General features: G+C 43.4%; 1 protein-coding gene across 1 annotated transcript in view; it reads right to left on the bottom strand.

Annotated features, from left to right (window-relative positions):
• The window catches only part of SBF2 (SET binding factor 2), a 611100-nt gene that overhangs the window by 56894 nt on the left and 534440 nt on the right, over positions 1 to 19766 (bottom strand). The window contains exons 27-29 of the mRNA XM_054970260.1: positions 19148 to 19344; positions 15410 to 15547; positions 2408 to 2595 (exon numbers count right to left, since the gene is read on the bottom strand). Coding sequence (XP_054826235.1) covers positions 2408 to 2595; positions 15410 to 15547; positions 19148 to 19344 — 523 coding nt within the window. The remainder of the gene's footprint in view (positions 1 to 2407; positions 2596 to 15409; positions 15548 to 19147; positions 19345 to 19766) is intronic.

The following is a 19766-nucleotide window of genomic DNA, read 5'->3' as shown; positions in this document are numbered from 1 at the left end:
GAGACAGTTCTCCAGCTCTTTGTCTCATGCTGGAGACAGCCCGGGAACAACCACTCAAGTCATTGTTTTTGGGTCAGAAGACGTAATCTTGCCCCTGGGTAGGATCCATGGTATAAATTAGGCCACCTCTCTGTGTGCATGCTTTGGATCCAGCATCCAGACCTAGAACCTCCATTTGAGTCCTTTTGCCTTGAAGTGCAGGCCGCTCAACGCTCCTCCTCTCTCCCAGATGTCTGATTGGTAGATATCATCCAACCTTTACTCTCTTTCCTAGTTAGCCTTGAATGTGTATTGTATGTGCCTTGTGTGCTGTTGATTCTTGTTATCCTCAATAAAAAAATCACTTTTAGTTTGAAATATCAGCCTGTTTATTGAAAAGAGGTCTCCAGCTGGGACAATCCTTGTATACATTGTTACCCCATCTCACTGCCTCCACCTTGCTGCTAATTCCCCCCAACTTGCAAGGAGATCTTCCTTTTGGGTAACATGCTGATCTGGCATAATCCAACTTTGATGGTTCCCAGGGCTCATTTGGAGGCGGAACACACCGGAACGGCATTCCGGTAGATCTGAAAAGAGGTCATGTGGGTTTTGGCCCCACCCACGTGATTCCTTTTCCTCCTGGCTGTCCTTGTCTTTAGCAGCAGGCAGCGGCAGCTGCAGCAGCACCACTACCACCTCCTGGTTTCCCAGTTGGAACCGGGAGGGGGGGAATGGGCCGTCCTTGAGGCCTGTAAGCAGTGAGGGCTCTCCAAAGGAGGGTAAGCTGCTTTGAATTCATTCTGATCTGCTGTTTTAATTTCATTTGTGACTCATGAGAGAGAGGGGGGGAGAGAGAGAGAATGAGTGAATGAGTGCAAGCTGAGTGGGGATGGGCTCCAAAGGAACGTAAGCTGCTTTGAATTCATTCTGCTCTGCTGCTTTATTTTCATTTCTGACTCATGAGAGAGAGGGAGAGAGAGAAAATGAGTGAGTGAGTGAGTGAGTGAGTGCAAGCCAGGTGGGGCTGGACTCCAAAGGAGGGTAAGCTGCTTTGAATTCATTCTGCTGCTTTATTTTCATTTGTGACTTGTGAGAGAGAGAGAGTGTGTGTGAGTACGTGCGTGCATGGGTGGGTGCAAGCAGGGCTAGCTCTCCAGAGGAGGGTAAGCTGCTTTGAGTTCATTCTGCTTTAAGGAAATACCTGGAGATTTTTGGGGAAAGGGGCCTGAGGGGTGGATGTTGCCTTCTGACACACTTCTGGTGATGTCAGGGGGTGTAGCATATGCTAATGAGATATGCTAATAAGTTATGCTAATGAGTTCCCGCAGTTCTTTTTCTAGGAAATGACCCCTGATGGTTCCTCAGGATGAACCCTGGCTCTTATCAGTGAGAGGGAAGGCAGCAGGAGCAAGAGGGCAGGCAGCAGTGCAAATGGGATTCTCAGGTTTGACATTGGTACCCTTGCTGCTGTTTGGTTCTGTAGTGCTTTGATGGTTTAGCTTGCAAGGGAGTTAATGTTGAACCAGAGAATCCAAAGCAAGGGAAGGGGAAGCTGTGGACTTTAAAAGTCTTGGAAATGTTTCCACCATAGAAAACAATGGAGAATGTCTGGGGCAGCTTGTTCAGGGAACCATGGAATTGGACTCCTGGGTCCAATCCTCCAAAAACTTCAGGAGTTCTTTAGGGGATAGTCAGGAGTAGGTACCCTGAAAATGTGGTGAAGTTAGCTTTAAAAATGCCCCCCAGATATTTTTCTCCATAGGGAATAATGGCTGGATAAACCTGGTTTTCTCTAACCCAGATCAGAGAATCTCACCTGGACTTCAGGGATACCACATTTGTTTGGCATCCCTGAAACCTGGATCCAAATTATCCAGAATTTTTTGGGGGGTGTACACCCTTATACAGCACTGTATCTGATACTTTATCCGAAGAAGGGAGCTTTGATTCTTGAAAGTTTATACTCTGGAAATCTTGTTGATCTCTAAGGTGTCACTGTACTCAAATCCTGCTGCTTCATTAGCGGATAAATGCCCAATCCAGACCAACGCATAACAGGAAAATTTGTGTAGCTCATGTAACTTTAAAAAGTGCACTAACTTGACTCTAGCTACATATGTTTATAGCATACTACTATCCAGATGAAGAAGCATATCCCATTGGAGATGATAAAAGATGCAGAAAGGCAGCATTCACATTTGGAAGCGCATCAGATTTATGCCACATTTCCAAATCTAGCAAGCAATAAATGCATAATCTCCTTCATTGGATCTTATTCTGCAATCCAGGACACAAATGTACTTAAATCCCATTGAACTTGAGGCAGTTCTACCTTGCCTAATACTGTGCTGTGTAGTAGCCATAGTTCTTCATATTACAGGTAAGCAAGCAACTTCTCAGTTTTGTTTTGGGAAAGGAGACATACCCTTAGTTGAGATTTTTCACCAAATATATAGAGGGCAGCTTGGCGTTTCAGAAGTTGGTTTTGAAAATATGCATTACTGTTGGTATACGAAGGTGAACCATCTTTCCCAGCTAGTCTTGCACCCACATCAAGGAATGGCATCTGAGTGCTGATAAACCGACTGCTAGAACGAAGACTTGCCCACATACCTTCATAAAGATTAAGCACAAAATCAAATAGTTCATCTTTTCATCAAATTAGATTATTTTGTAAGTTTCCCATAAAACATGCTCATATAAATATTGTTCAGTAATAAAATATTTGCACATCATTTGCAATATTTATGAATATGCATCAAAATTTATGTACCTGGGAGAAAAATGATTCTGCATTGAAGTGATCCATAACTAAGTATGACTACGCTGTGGAACTGAGAAAAAGTCTAAAGCAAACCACTTCATATTTAACACTATTTTATTTATTTTTATTTTAGTTCATTTATTGACTGCCTTTCCATTAAGCACCCTGTCGTCGTCGTTATCATCATCATTATCATCAACAACAACATATCTAATTCTCAACTGGGCCAAATCTGAGGATACTTAAATCTGGAGTTTGGAGCCATTAATGGATAAGACAGATCTTTCTGCAAATCTGAAAAAGGTTTGCAGAAAAATCTGAAATCTAAAACAAAAATTAATAATACTGATAATAAATCGGGGGGGCCTAAATGATAAAAGCCCACTAGTTTTAAGAAACAGATATCTTCAGTGGTCATTGCTTGGCTACCCCAACAGTTTGCCAGTAATAGGCAGGGGAGGATGCAGAGCCCTTTCCAGTGCTGTTTTGGCCTTTGAGAGATGGCCAGTAGAAACCACTGAGTGACTTGCTATCATCCAACTAGCATGACTAGAGGTGGGCACGATCCCAAAAAAAATACCGATCAAGCCTTTCGTGGATCCGGGCTGCTGCCGAACCCAGGTCACCGATTCTAACTGATCAAGTCCCGTTTCCGATCCAGAATCGGGAATCGGGGAGGCCAAAGTGGGAGGTGCCCCGCTGTTTCCAGCGATATAGGAATGGTGGTTGTTGGCAGCGGCCGCCAGGCCCGGCGGGCACGGGGAGGCAGCAATGAGCTGCCTCCCCCCAGGGAGGGAGGGGACATTCACACACATACACACTTAGAGCAGAAGGGGGGGAGTTTTTAACCCGGCAACGAGCCGCCTCCCCTCAGGGCGGGGACATTCACACCAGGGCCAGATCTACGGTTGCCAGCGCCCAGGGCAACTGTAGTCAGGCTCTTGCATGTGCGCGCTCCTGGGTCGCCCCCCCCCCCCGCCCATGCAGCAAGCCGGCTGTCCTGGTGTGCTACGGAGCTGGTGGCAGCGTGAGTGGCTCGGAGGCTGCCCGCGCCATTCACCTGCCCTGCAAGACAAGGGGCGGCTGGCTTGCCCACGTGCCCCTTGTCCTGGGGAAAGGCAAGCGGCACAGGTGGCCTCCCAGCCTCCTGCGCTGCCTTTTGCCTTTCCCCAGGACAAGGGGCGGCCAGCTTGCTCACATGCCCCTTGTCCTGGGGAAAGGCAAATGGCGTGGGCGGCCTCCCAGCCACCCACGCTGCCTTTTGCCTTTCCGGCAAGCCGGCCGCCCCTTGTCCTGCAGGAAAGGCAAAAGGCAGCATGGGTGGCTGGGAGGCTGCCCGCGCCATTCAACTTTCCCCAGGCGCGCTCCTGGGCCTGGCATCTGCGCCTGGTGCCCCCTCTTTGGCGGCGCTGGGGGCAGACTACTCCCCTGCCCCCCCATCGATCCGGCCCTGATTCACACACACACACACACACTTAGAGCAGAGGGGGGTATCTATCCCTGCCTCTCCAAATAGAGAGAGAGACACCCCGTCAACATGTTTCAGCCAGCTTTTAAAAAAAAGCAGGGACAGAATCTTCCGTTCCTCCCCACCCGATTTTAAAAGCAAGCAGCCAGTCTTCAAAAGCATATTTTAAACACACACAGAACCGTGAATGAGGTTTTCCCACAAAATACAGTGTTTTAAAAGCAGGTTAAAAACAGAGAGTGACAGACAGAAAAACATCCATTCCTCCAACAAAGCCCCGTTTTTTTAAAAAGCAAAAAAACCTTTGTGCCCATGGCTTCAGAACACCCCCTTCCCCCTCCCTCCCCTGGGTTGCTGCTCCCTGGTTGGAAGGAAGCCTGCTAATCAAGGAAAGCTGGGCTTCCATTTGGTTTTCCAGGGTGACAGGAGGGCAAACACAGCTCAGGCATTCCCCTGGCTCCGTTGCTAGGGGAATAGATTATTGGCACCTGAGTGTCTGGCTCTCCGATTAGATCATGATGCCCCCCCCGATCAAGGCCCCCCCCTGAACGCTGGATCGGTCACCGTGGATGGAACCGATTAGCTGAGTCCTGATGGCGCAAACGCCATTATCGGGGTTTTTTTCACATCGTGATTCCGATCGTGCCCATCTCTAAGCATGACTCACCTACGCCTGCCTATTTGCTTCTGTTGAACAGCAGCCACACCATGAAAGCCAGTTTTGTATAGTGGTTACAGTTTCAGAGTAGGACCTTGAATCCCCATTCTACCATGGTGATGACCTTGAGCCAGTTACTCATTCTCACCTAATTTATCTCACAGGCAGGGGTTACTGGCCATTAAGAGCACTGTGATGCCTCCCAGTGGGCTGATGGCCTCCCTCAACTTGGACCAGGGTGAAAAAAAGTGCTGAGTCTGGCCAACCTGAGCCCTGTGCAAGGCGGGGTAGGTGGCACACCAGTCCACCTTAGTCAAGGCATGGGAGGCAGCATTTGGCCCAACTGAGCCTCTCTTGCAGAAAAATGGCACTGGCCTGCCTGAACCCTGTGCAAGATCATGAATGGCTTGGCCTGAGTGAGACAGTACCCATCTTGGCCCATGCAACAATGGCACCTAGCTCATCCTGTGTGAGGCAAGGCAGGGAGATGACAGTGCTACCAGGCTTGGCCTGTGCAATAAGAGGTAGAGTGGCAATAATGCCTGGATATACCTCTAGAAGGAAAGGGCAGGCGATGACGCCTGTCTTAGGCCTCGTGTCAGGCAACATCATCCAGCTCAGCTCCTATGAGGTGAGGGAGGCAGCAGTGCCCAGCTCAGCCCATACGAGCCCTGCATGAGGTAGGGTAAGTGGCTCCCAGCCTTCCCAATCCCCATGAGAAACCAGGGAAGTGGCACCTAGGCCATTCAAGCAAGAGAAGTGGCAACCAGTGCACCCAAGCCTCATGTGAGCCGAGGAAAGCAGTATCTGGCCAATTAATTAGGCAGGCTGCTTCTTCCTCCCTCCTTCCTTTGGGAGAGCAGAGCAGGGGCAGGCAGGCTGCCTTTTCATCTCTCTCTCCATCCTTTTATGGGTGGGGCCAGGCTGAGCTTGGGGAGGGGTGCTATACCAGGATTTTTCACTAAGATAAAATGGAGGAGAGGAGAAGTTGGAAGCTAAGCAGGGTCAGCCACTTGGATGGGAGACTGCCAAGGAAGACTAGGGTTGCTACCACCAAGAAAGAAGGCAATGGCAAACCTCCTCTGATCCTCTCTTGCCTGGAATGTCCTGTGGATGGGGTTGCAGTGAGTTGATTGCAACTTATATTCTGGGAAGACAAGTGGGGCATAAATGAAGTAAATAAATATATCTGAAGATAGAAGGCAGATAAAAATAAGTTGGTAAGTAGGGAGGAAGGAGACATGGAAGCAAAAAAGATGAAGATATGGGAGGAGGAAAAGAGGAAATAGTTCGAGGAAGGTGATACAGGAGAAAATGAGGTAGTCCTCATGTGTTCCCCATTGTGCAACTAGGCCTGGCCTGGTGACCAGCACTGTACAATGGGCCATAGTTTTCCCAGGTAATGGTTGCCAGTGGTAGGGAAGTTGGGGAAACTACAGGCAGATAAAGGTATATTGACTGGTGGATGAAAAGGAGAGAAGGAGGAAGGAAAAGGGGAAAGACTATGGGAGCTTTCGCGGAAGGAGGAAATAGAGGGGAGAGGGGGTGAGATCCCCCCATGAGTCCTTGTGAGTTCCTGCTTGTTTCATATAAAATTTAAAATACCACAACTTGTACACCTGCTTTCATATCAGTATAGCAGACAGGTAGGTATAGTTATAGTGTCCCTCTACCTGTCCCCCATTGCAAATAGCATTTCAAAGTGAATAGCTTTAATCTGCAATTGGATGGAGGAGAGAGACTTTATGAAAGGAATTTCCTAATGCAAGGCTAGCACATATATTACTGTGGTGTGGCTATCATCACAAAACCACTCCTACATGTTGCAACTGTACATCTATATTCCACATCTCATGGGTCATTGGATCATCTGGTTACTTTTCATACTGGGTAGAATTGCATTGTTGGCATCAGAAGTGACTACGAGGATCTAGATCCAGAGGAGTTAGCCGTGTTTGTCTGTAGTGGCAAAATAGAAAAGAGTCCAGTAACACCTTTAAGACTAACCAACTTTACTGTAGCATAAGCTTTCGAGAATTACAGTTCTCTTCTTCAGATGCATGGAGGGTAAGAAGAAACTGGTCAGATATATAAGTCGAGAGGAGAGGGGGGAGTAGATGTAATCAGTAGCTTCTGATAATGGGATCCGTTTGCTTCTCATAATGAAATCAGTTACTTCTGATAATGAGATAACCATTCATTGTCCCTATTCAGTCTAAGCTTGACTAAGTCAAATGTACATATGAATTTGATTGTCTACAGCCAAGCTTTACGTTACAATCGTATCTGCTCCAATGCTCTTGATCGGGACTCCCACTTAAGAGATTTACAACAAGCATTTTTGGGGTTACAGCACCCACGTAATGAAGTGAGGAAACAAATAGACAGGGCCAGACTAGTACCCAGAAACAAACCTAAAGGAACTAACAACGGAACACCACTGGTTGTCACCTACAGTTCCCAGCTCAAACCCATCCAACGTATCATCAGTGACCTACAACCCATCCTGGAAAATGATGCCTCACTCTCACAAGCCCTGGGTAGAAGACCTCCCCTTGCCTATAGACAGCCCCCCAACCTTAAACGACTTCTCATCTACAACTATGAATTGGCTAGCAGAGTCATCAACACAGGTACCAGACCCTGCAACAGACCCAGATGCCAGCTCTGCCCTCATATCTACCCAGGAAATACAATTACAGGACCCAATGGCAATAACGACACTATCTCTGGCTCTTACATCTGCTCATCCTCCAACGTGATATATGCCCTCATGTGCCAACAATGTCTATCTGCTCTGTACATTGGACAAACCAGCCAACCTCTGCGCAAAAGAATAAATGGACACAAATCTGATATTAAAAATGGCAACATCTAGAAACCAGTGGGAGAACACTTCAATCTATCAGGACATTCCATCAAGGACTTAAAGGTCACTGTAGTTCAACAGAAACCTTTCAAAACCAGAATCCATCGGGAAGCTGCTGAATTGGAATTCATATGTAAATTTGACTCAGTCGGGCTTGGATTGAATAGGGACTATGAGTGATTACCTCATTATCAGAAGTAACTGATTTCATTATCAGAAGCAAACTGGTCCCATTATCAGAAGCTACTGATTGCATCTACTCCCCCTCCCCTCTCCACCTATATATCTGACCAGTTTCTTCTTACCCTCCATGTATCTGACAAAGAGAACTGTGATTCTCAAAAGCTTATGCTACAGTAAAGTTGGTTAGTTTTAAAGGTGTTACTGGACTCTTTTCTATTTTACAAGGATCCAGGCAACCTACAATACTATATGTGACATAGGGTCAGGGTGGAGTTTGTCCTTGATTGCAGCTATCCTACAGATGTAAGACCTGGATCACAATCTGGTGGTTCCTTTCACCAGCTCTCTGTTTGCATGAGAGTTGATCAAGGTCACAAAAGGCTTCTGCTCTCCACCTCCAATCACACTGAGATGTTCCAGTACAGCTCTAGATGAAGGCCATTGGCTATGAGACGCTCATTACCAAATATAATAATTCACACAGGCTTTCTTGGCTGTATGATAAAAACTATGGATAGTTGATTCCCTATAGAGATAATATATTCAGATAATGGATATGTTTAAAAGATAGCAAAGAATTTTTACTCAAATATTAATGCTGTAATAGCATCATGTCTGCCTGAAAACTTTATCCCGTTCACTTGTTTTAGATATGAGCACACAGGTCAGAACAAAAATGGTTTATTAGGAAGTTGGTAAGGCACCATTTAAAGTAGTCTCCCTCTGAAATAAAGCAAGGTATATGTAACAGCTCACCTATGGATATCTTTATAATGAAATTTTGTTTGGTTTCCTATAGTATCAATACAAGACTTTTTCATTTGCCACTCAAAACTCACCAAACTTCTTCACAAAAATAATATAAATAACTTATTGTGTTCATAATAAACTGCAGGAAGTCCAGCAAAGCAGTACCCCCTTCCTAGCCTTTTTGCTATTGACAAAGGGCTTGATTACAGCTTGCATCACATAAAAAGCAACAGATACTGCAAATTTACAAGCACATGCAGACTACAACACTTACCAGTGATGGGCTACAGTGATTAAAGGCCAAATAGATACCTACACTCACCACTCCATCCATTCACCACCCACTGTAGTGTTTGCACTATATTAAAACTTTAGTAGTCTATACTGTGTTTTCTGTGCTACTTTCTCTTTTACCAGTCCTGCACCAGCAGTGATGTCTGCAGGAATGCTAACTTATTATGTTATTTTTTGGCAATTGAATAATGAAACCTAGAGAGTATGATAGTCTTTGTATTTGCAATGATTAATGAATGCTTCTGATTTGGAATAATTCCACATTATACTGTGGCAGTTATTACATGGAAACAAAATAGTGTGCCAAGTAAGCCAAAATAATTTCTTTAGTGAAAACTGATACTCATAATTATGGAAATGGTAGAATGTACTATTAGTGCAAAGAATACAGTACCTTGATAGACTCTTCCTGATTTGGGATTTGAATGAGTGAAACATTTATCTCTGTACCCAAGCACTGGCAGATAGCAGTAAGGACAGGAGGAAAGGGAGGAGCAATGGAATGCGCATTGCAATAAGACAGTCACAGCAAATTGAACAGGAGAGAAGAAAAACATTACAGGTAAATTTCCATTCATATAGGATTAAAATGATAATCTTTTAATAATATGTGATTTAATAGGTAGTTCTAAGGAATCGCATCAATATGTAAATCAAGCCATAAGAATTTCAAAAATAAAGAAAGCTGCATTATTTACCAAACATGATAACATCCACTGCAGTAACTGCAGACATGCAAATGACATGCCACTTTATTATACCAAATGGAAATTTGGCCATTGTTAAAAACACTTTTAAAAACGTAACAAATTTGTCATTTGAAAAAAGGTTTAGCACAATATATGTCTATTATTGATTTTGGTCAGCTGAAGCATAAAATTAGTTTGGAAGCTCATGTAGCTTTACTTACACATCTGAAACACCATGCAAAGCACGTCATTCACTGTTAAATTATTAGCATGCGTGATTTTTTTCTGGACTCTCCTGCCTGGCAGCACTCATGCATTGTGTGTGGGTTGATATAGTCCAATATGCACACCATTTGGTATAATGCAAATGTAGTTTTAATAGAAAATCACAGTAATAAGTTCTGCTTTAAAAAATTGGCTTAGAGTCCATATTTTTCTCAAGAGTCTTCAAGTAAATTGAGAGAAGCAGGACATCATTATTCCTGTGGAAGCATTCTATTGCACTAACATTGCCACTTAATAAATATTTACGTAGTTGGAGGATAGCTGAATGCCAAATACTGCTGCATGTACCTGATTTAAAGTATACTTTCAGACAAATAAAAAGGGGAATTTGAAGCAGAAGCTTCTGCTTTGAGTAATATGCTGGCATGCCTGCAAAATGAAACTGTTTGGTCACATTACTGATAGGCACCATAAACTATGGAATCTGGCATAGTAAAATTCACTTTTTTGGGAAATCTAATTTTTTTAAAATGGGGTTTTAGATTAAATAAATAACATTTAAATGGTAAATGCATTGTTTGATAAAGAAACTGAACTCACATGGGGGTTCTATGTAGAACAATTTAAAGCAAAGTTTAGGGTAAACCAAAAGCAGATCTCCAAATACTCTATGAGTTCTCTCCAAACCCCCGTCTATTACTGTACTATTTATGATATTCATGATAGAGTAAATGTAAGAGTGGGAAATGCTACAAAGTCATAATTAGCAATTATCACTTTTGTTCCAGAGGAGTTAGCCATGTTAGTCTGTAGTCTCAAAATAGTAAAGAGTCCAGTAGCACCTTTAAGACTAACCAACTTTATTGTAGCACAAGAAACAAAGCCCGTTGTGCAAATAAATACAATGGGCTCTAGAAAGCTGGGGCTGGGGAGGGCTGCGGGTGTGTGTGTGTGTGTGTGTCTCGGAAGGGCTGGCTGGCAGGCAGGAGAGTCTGGGAAGGGCTAGCTGGCAGGCAGGGGGGTCTCGGAAGGGCTAACTGGCAGGAGGGATCTGGGAAGGGCTGAGAGGCAGGAGCAGTCTGGGGAGGGCTGGCAGGTAGGGAGAACAGGGGGGTTTAGGGAGGGCTGAGAGGAAGGAGGGGACTGAGGAGGGCTGGCAGGTAGGGAGAGCAGGGGGTTTGGGGAGGGCTGAGAGGCAGGAGGGGACTGAGGAGAGCTGGCAGGTAGGGGGCAAGGGGGTCTGGGGAGAGCTGAGAGGCAGGAGGGGTCTGGGGAGGGCTGTCAGGTAGGGGGGCAAGGGGATATGGAAAGGGCTGAGAGGCAGGAGGGGTCTGGGGAGAGCTGGCAGGTAGGGAGGGCAAAGGGGGTCTGGGGAGGGCTGAGAGGCAGGAGGGGACTGGGGAGGGCTGAGAGGCAGGAGGGGTCTGGGGAGGGCTGAGAGGCAGGAGGAGTCTAGGGCGGGCTGGCAGGTAGGGGGCAAGGGGGTCTGGGGAGGGATGAGAGGCAGGTGGGGTCTGGGGAGGACTGAGAGGCAGAAGGAGTCTAGGGCGGGCTGGCAGGTAGGCGGCAAGGGGGGTCTGGGGAGGACTGAGAGGCAGGAGGGGTCTGGGGAGGGCTGGCAGGTAGGGAAGCAAGGGGATCTGGGGAGAGCTGAGAGGCAGGAGGGGTCGGGGAGAGCTAGCAGGGAGAGGGGCAAGGGGGTCTGAGGAGGGCTGGCAGGTAGGGTGCAAGGGGATCTGGGGGGAGGCTGGGCTAAAAGGGTGGCAGGCACCACTCTTGGAGGAGCCAGGGTGACGGGGCCAGAGCAAGGGGCTTGCCGTCACACTCGCTGTCGCCCTCGGAGCCCTGCCGGAGCGCACCACTCTCAGCCAGCAGGGCTCGAGGGCGGCAGGCGCGTCGCTCTGGTCCCATCGCACCGGCTCGGAGAGCGACAGCAGGCGCATTCTGGCCTGTCGCCCTGGCTCCTCCGAGAACAGCGTGCCCCTGCTCCAGCAGAGGGACGGGCAGGCTCGCTGGGCCATCTGCTGCCAGCAGCGCCCCCTGGAGGCCATTTTCGACAGCCCACTTTTTCTCCTGGTGTGCCCATGCAGGCGCACTAGGATATATGTGAGTCGTCAGAAATCCGCTAACACAATTATGTTATAGGATAAGCTTTCAAGAACCACAGTTCTCTTCATCAGATGCATCTGACGAAGAGAACTGTGGTTCTTGAAAGCTTATGATACAAGAAAGTTGTTTAGTCTTAAAGGTGCCACTGGACTCTTTACTATTTTATCATTTTAGTCGACATTGAGTGGCGTTAGTATTTACAACCAACTGTGACTGATAAAGACAATTATATTATTGACTGATATCAGCCATATTAGACTATATGGATATTTTATAGATCTGCGTGATCTGAATGATTTAGTCTGTGAACATTCAAAATTTAGCCTTCCTGATGACAATTTGATTTTAAGCTTCCAATAACCTAAGTTTCCTTGATAGAAAATACAATCAATATCATAGTATAGAGATTGTGTGTATACTTATATTCAATTATCCACAGTCAACATGAATACTGTGAAACATCAGATAACTCCTGGAATATAGGAAATCAGAAACAGTGATATTTTAACAGGGTTCCAAGGTAGATTCAACATAGGGGAAGAGGAAAGGAGCAGACTGTGTGTTGAAAATGCTGCTATTGATCATCTTTTGAAAGTAGGTGCCCATTAACCTAACATTGGGGCACTTCCCACAATAAATGCTATGGCATATGCAACTGTATACACCCCAAGTCTCTGCTATGTCATATCCCCTTTATATTCTACAATAATTTGAAGCAATGCAATACCTAGCCTGGCTAATTACTGCAAACTCATACATGAAATTATACTTCTTCCCAAAATATCCTACCATCTCTTCTCAAATGGTCTCAATTAATACAGTACTCTTACAACCTGACCCACACCAATAGCCACACTGTAATCAGGGACTTATCTGTTTTAAATGCAAGATCTTTGATTAACTCGGGTGTGAAATGAGCAATTAAATATGCAACTATTCTCCCAATTCAACTGGAACACCTTCCCCATTTTTCTACAGTACATCACTAATTTGCAAATATCGTGACCTAGTGATTTATTATATCTTCAAAACATAATTTCCCTTCATTTGTAAATACTTTAGTTTCTAGAAATTTAGTACACCAATTTAAGCCATGTAAAGAGAAGTAACTTCATATTAAAATTGCTCTTTCACTCATTACTTAGTAACCCAATCTTGGCTTTCCTACACTGCCATGACTGAACAAATTCCTGTAGCCGCCATATGTATCATCATTACATGCAGAAGGGTTCAGTTTTACTTAAATACTGTGTTTATCATTAACATTAAAAAATATGCAGCCTTCATCCAAGTCACAATCTGGATAGTAATTTTAGTTTTGGAGGTGTTACCAAGAGGTGCAATTCAAAGTTAAGTACAGTACTGTGCTGAATCAAAGATAATTACATTACATATGTTACTGATGTTTAACAATTCTATGGGAAAGCCATTTTAATTTCAATTTTAAAGGCTTGTTTGCACATTATCTTTTTGATACAATATAATATATTCCCGTTAATGGTCTCATGATTCATATTTGTGGTAGGTCATAGTAGAATTAGCTGGGACAGCTGACTGAAGCATTTGCATTTACATTGATTTTACAAAGTGAGAACTCTGGCCCAGAGATGTCCACGTGCAACAGCAGGCTGCTTCTTCATATGGCTATGGTCAACTAGCTTGTTAGGTGGCTGCTGCTGCCAGCTTTGAAAAGCTTTGTGTATTGGATGTGTTAAAGAGTATGGATTCAGTCAGATTTCCAACAGGTAACTGACAAGTACTCAGCAACTGTTGAGCATGGTCCCACTCCAGTGAATAGTTACACAGCCCTTGGTGTTGGTTAAAGTAATCCAATGACAAGAACCATGTATGCCCCCCTATTGCAGCCAAACTATGCAATAAATTTTTGAGACATGTCCACACAGCAGCTACAGAGAACTGCTTTTTAAAGGACCTCAGGGCCTGATTTCGCTCACGATGTCAGGGGAGGAGGGGCTGCTTTCCTGTGCTAAAACATCCCTGGGAGGAGTTATGTGCCTCTTTCCACCTTCAACTCAAAAACAGGGCAAATAACTCCCCCTGGGTTTGGGCTCTGGAAAACAGCATGGGGGAGGGAAGGAGACTCCCCCCCCCCCACACACAATGCTATGGTCTCAAGCCTAATCGGGCCCTTGTGGGCCTTTAAAAAGCAGTTATTTGCAGTTGCTGTGTGGTTGTGGGGAAAGTGAGTTGGATCTGGGGAACCTGACTCATTAAAATGTAACATGTAGTTCAGCCCTTAGAGTCTGCAGTGCCATTCCAAATAAGGACTGCTGCTCTTAACTATGGCTTACCCTTTACAAATTAGGCTAACATTTCCTTGTGTAGTTATCTGAGGAAAGTGATTGGACACCATTCAGCCAAAAGTATTAGACAGGTTGGTATCCATGTGCTGTATAGTTACAAATTGCAGCATAACGCAAGAATAAAGCCTCAGCCATCTTTTTCATATTACATCAGTGTGTAGGCTTTGAACTAGTCTTACTAACCTCCTCGAGCAAAGCTATTGGATAGATTTACATCCAAATGTGCTGGCACTACCTGCTTAAACACAGTGGACATTCTTGAAGCCCTCTTTTCAGTGCCTAAAGTCAGTCAAAAAGAATGGAGAGATTAAAAATACTATATAATCCAGGCTAACAATACCGAGATTTTAGCTTGTTCTAAGCTCACGTAATATTAAAAACAAAAGTGTTTTTTTATCTTTTAGACAGATTGCTGCCAGTTTCCTATATTTAAAAAGTCATTCCACAGTATTAGAAATAACACATATACATTTGCAGCAACATCGAAGGTTAGGTACGGCTAATGCAATCAAAATATTTAACAACAAAAGAAGCAAGGCATGCACAATTTGGTGACGGTGTTACGTTATGAGAAAAGCCAGAATTTAGATACTCTTGATTTCACCAACTGATTAAGCCAAATGGACATACTTGGCAAGTAGCATGCTCCTGTGTCTAAGACAGCAGCGTTACCTTTGTATGAACCCTATCAGGTTGCATCACAAGACAACTGAAACAGAATATTAATGCATTTCTTAATGGCATCATCCAAATCTACTCAAAAGAGTATATTACATTTTTAACCTCAGGGTTGTTTAAAATACTGAACATATCCCCATGTTTGTAAGAGTGTATTAAGCAATCAATTCCTTCAGCACATGCCTCTAATAGATATAAGCACTGCACATTTGCTCACCTTTCATTAAGTAGCATTTCTGCCTATTTAAGTTTTGAAATGTGCAGGCTGGCATCATTTTTTTAAAAAAAGCAATCTGGATAGTGAGCCATTTGGGCATTGACATTGACAGAATATAGACATCTGACAGGAAAACTAACATTACCACAATGAGAATGATGTTACATTTTACTGTAGCTTTACAAATGCATAAGTTTACCTGGAGATAAAGCAATCATGGGCCTGACAGTGAGAGTGTTATTGCCATTCATTTTGCAATGAACTGAAATTGCATTCAATAAGGCTTGCAGGTATTTTTCTTGTTCTATGCTGCTTGATGATTCTAGTGATGTAGGAGCTATGGAAATGAATACAAAGAACGTAACACATTTATTTTTTATATGGCACATTTCACTCTGGAAAAGGCAGAGTGAAAGCACTCAGTACTGAACATTTATTTAGATAGCTGTCCGAACTTATTCCTAGAATTCAGAGCAGATTAAGAATGTTGAAGGAAAAAACACAATCTCTTATATTAAAAAAAACCAACAAATCAAAATTGTGTAAAATATTAATCCCTATCATACCTTTATGCACCAGAAGAAAGTTTAATTTGTTAGTCTTTCCATGTCCACTAATAATTATGATCTCAGGTCATTAGAATACCAATACTACTCCAAATTACTTGTATCATATTCATACACTAACTATTTGTGTTACTCCCAGGCCATTACTTGATGAGAGCTGCCTCTGAAAGTCATGAAGGACTTGTGCTTATCACACCACCAGACATGGTTTTCTCTAGGAATGAAAGAGCAACTTCTACTCCTGACATACAGAGGCACAAAGCCTGCTCTCTTTGCTGTGATAGAATGCCAGTTTGAAACTTCTTTTGACACAACAAATTTTATAAAGAAGGGATTATAATTCATTATGAGGAACACAAAAATCCAGGCATTACTGCTGACTTACAAGTTGGACCTCATGATTTTCAGCTGGGCTGCTGAAGAGGGCCTTTTCAAGTACAGAAACCGCCATGTTGGTGGTACGGGGGTAGGAGGAGAGTATCTTAGCCAGCCACACAGTGGGCCCTTGTGGCATTTTTAAATTACTTTACAATGGCCATGAGGACACCATCGCATCTAGTTGGGACCTTACATTCTCCTTTTTCACACAGTTCTCATCTTGTCATCCTCTGTCCTCATTTTACTTATTTTCTTCATAACTTCTTAACACCAAATCCCTCTTCCTCCTATACCTCTTCTTCTTCTCAATCTTTTCTTCCCCAGTCCTTCTCATCTTTTAAACTCTGTTTTTGTCTGCTTCTGTTTTCTTTTTTCCTTGCCTTTCTTCTTTTTATGCAGTTAATTTGTCTATCTGAAACAGCCTTATATATGAGCAGTACCCAATTTAAGCCACAGCTTTGCAGGGTGTAGTTGTAAATTGTATTTGGATGTCACAGCAACTTTGAGTTTGGCTCAAGGCTTTCCACACTCAGAAGGCTTCAATTGCTCTTCACGTGCATGGCCCACAAGAACAACTGCATGCTGTGTTTATGCCTGTCATAAGCATAACAGAGGTCTGAATGCAAGGCTTAGGAGTGGCACTTCTGAATTAAGCACTTCTTGAAAGCAAAGGGGAGATGGAGGAGATACGAGGAAGAGTGACTGGAACACACCACTGCAAAAAAGATCCTCTCTCTGGTGTGATTGGTCATCTTTTCCCTCTCCAAATTGGCTGACTCCAAGTTCTGTTTTATAGAAAGTTTCAGTATTCATTAAGATGATGTTGCAGGGACACAACCATGTATCACAGAATGGCATGTGAGGCAGAAATTCTGGAAACACTGATCAATGTTTATATCATGAGTAGAAGATTTAATGTAGGAGTCATGATGTACACATAGAATGGAGATACATGTCTGGAATTTTTTCCAGCAGTGATGAGAATGAAGTAGTCCCTATCTGCATATGTTTACGTATATACAACTATTGACCTCTGGACTAAATACAATGTGTTTTTAGTACTGGAAGTATGCTCTTGGATTGAGGCCAAGTAATACCATTACTGCTACTTCTTATTTTGCAAATTGCTCAACTCTTTTTTGTTAAACAGAAAGAATAATACAACTTAGTTTTAAAATGCTGAAAGTAAACTCCCATAGAAACCTGCATTTTGTATTTTGTAGAATATGTGCAGAGCAACTGTGGAACATTCATTTACTGCATATATATAATTCACTTACACAAAGTAGAATGTCATTTGTATATGATTATGTCAAAGTATTTATGCCATGAAAATCTAGTTTGGTAATAAACTCCTGAATGACTCACTACTTATGTAACTTGTATATGAACTATGCATTATTTTATCCACTGCCTTTCTCAAGAAATCTATAGGGCATGTATAATGATAATGACAAATATCTAGCAGGCATTTTAGATATCAAGCTGACTGTGAATTCACCTTTCTAATCAAGCCCTGGGAAAGTAGATCTCCTTTCAGGAAGGAGAGGGCAATAAAAGCTGTCAGGGCAGTGTACCATTTGCTCAAACTGACACCTCTCCTTGAGATGTTTTATAGCTGATATCCTGGGATGGGAAAATGTTGGTGTTCTAGCCCTTTGGGTGCCATCATAAAATAAGCTCCATAGCATCCATGAGAGACATGACTAGGTTAGACCCTGGCCATGGAGGTCTGGTTTTAACTCCCTGGAGGGAGGAAGAAGGTTAAAAAGGATGTACAGTTCATCAGAGATGGAGGAAGGAGGGTGCTAGAGGAGGCTTGCCTCTATCCCCTCTCTCCCCAAGCAACTAAAACACATCAAGCAGGTACTATTTGGTAACTCTCAATAGATAGTTAGATATTAGACTTTTCTCTTTTCTTTTTTTTAATTAGCTGTTAAGCCTAGTGCACTTCTCTTCCAATATATCGTGCCTTCTGTATTTTCTATTCTACTGTAGTACAATAAAGACCTTTCTTTGGTTACATTAAGCTGTGTCAACAGTGTTTTCACCCACATGCCTCCTGCTCAGACACTTACTAGAACTCTGCAAATGCATAAGGGTTCACCAGCTTCCAAACAGCTGGTGAGGGGTTAAACCTTTTCAGTTTAGTGGTGGCAGCCTACCAAAGGAACCAGCGACTAGGAGGGAGAAAGAAGCCCCCCCACCCCCGGTCATAATAGCATGTTATCCAGGCAGGCCAACACTGCTATTTTTTTTCCACTGTAGTACAGAATAAATCCTGTTCCTGTCCCTCTCCTATAACATGAAGTCTGTGGTTCATCTTCATCTTGGCTCAGTGCCTCACAATGACTGGACAGAAACTTTGCATTTCAGGGAAAACTGGATGAAGTTGTAGAGCTCCTAGAAGGATCTAGTAAATAAGAAGCATAGCATGTGCTTATCATTAGAGGAGTGCAACAGAATTAACTGTGCAGCAAAACTATGCTCATGAATAATTACTCCAAGAAGACATGTGACAGGGTTAGAACAAGCCCCTATAAATGAGATTGATGCATGTGTAAACTTCATTTGTTTGGTCTGATTATGAGAACATAGTATCTGTCATATTAGATCAGGCCAGTGATATATCCAGGATACTATTTTTGATGCTGATTTGTAGAGAAGACTTAGAAGGAAGCAACTTGGCAAATAAGTGATCCATCCAGCCTATAATTCACACCATGAATGTACTATTTTACTCCAAGAATTTGCTCTTTATACCAGAAATTATTTGTAACTTGAAGCATTTTGCAGCAAAGTAAAATAAATGACTTTAGAAGATATCCCAAGGTTTATTAGATTTTAAAACCAATGACTTTACATACACTGCTAAATATTAAGGCCTGACTGATGATTCTGAGAAGACCAAGGACACTGTGACAAAACCAGAAAAACTTAAAATACAGCACTCTCTTTCTCTAAAATAGCCTGCAGAAGAAACATTCCCTCACCTGATGTTTGTGAATTCTGAGATTTGAACAGGCCAACTACTCCTTTGCCATGAAAGCCACCAGCCCGAAGCAGGAGTGTGCTGGTTTTGGGGTTTTTCCAACAGACAACTGGTAAGCGATTGTGTCGATAACACCGTGCTACTCTCTGCAAGCTGCTGTCTTGCACAGATTGAGGTACCACTAGTAGCCCTGGATAGCTGTATCAGTGAGAAAGGAGGGTGGGGGAGGGAAAGGTTATTATATGGCTCATCTGTGCTATGAGACTAACGAAAAGATCAGTATCAGTTAGGGACATACCACTTACATATTCCTGTAGAGGTAGTGAATTAGTCTGAATATGAATCCCAAACTCACCAATTTGTCAAGCTTTACATTCTTAGTCAGGCACCAGTTGAACCCACATGTTGTTTCTACCCAGCTGTGACCATCTCTAATGACAGTCTAATGACTAAGCGTAGGGAAAGTACCAGATCTCTGCAAAGGATCCAACTATCCTGTATAATATTATGCAGCTCATTGTTAAAACGAGTAAGGTATTTTAATAGCTGCATGGACATAACTGCAGCACTTCATTTTTGCCATGCTTAAAATGCATTCTTCTGAAGCCCAGCCAACAGGG

The sequence above is a fragment of the Eublepharis macularius genome, chromosome 2 (genome assembly GCF_028583425.1).
Source record: "Eublepharis macularius isolate TG4126 chromosome 2, MPM_Emac_v1.0, whole genome shotgun sequence".
In the NCBI taxonomy this organism is placed as follows: domain Eukaryota; kingdom Metazoa; phylum Chordata; class Lepidosauria; order Squamata; family Eublepharidae; genus Eublepharis; species Eublepharis macularius.
Note: the sequence above shows the minus strand (reverse complement) of the source record. Positions and strands in the feature narration are given on the sequence as shown.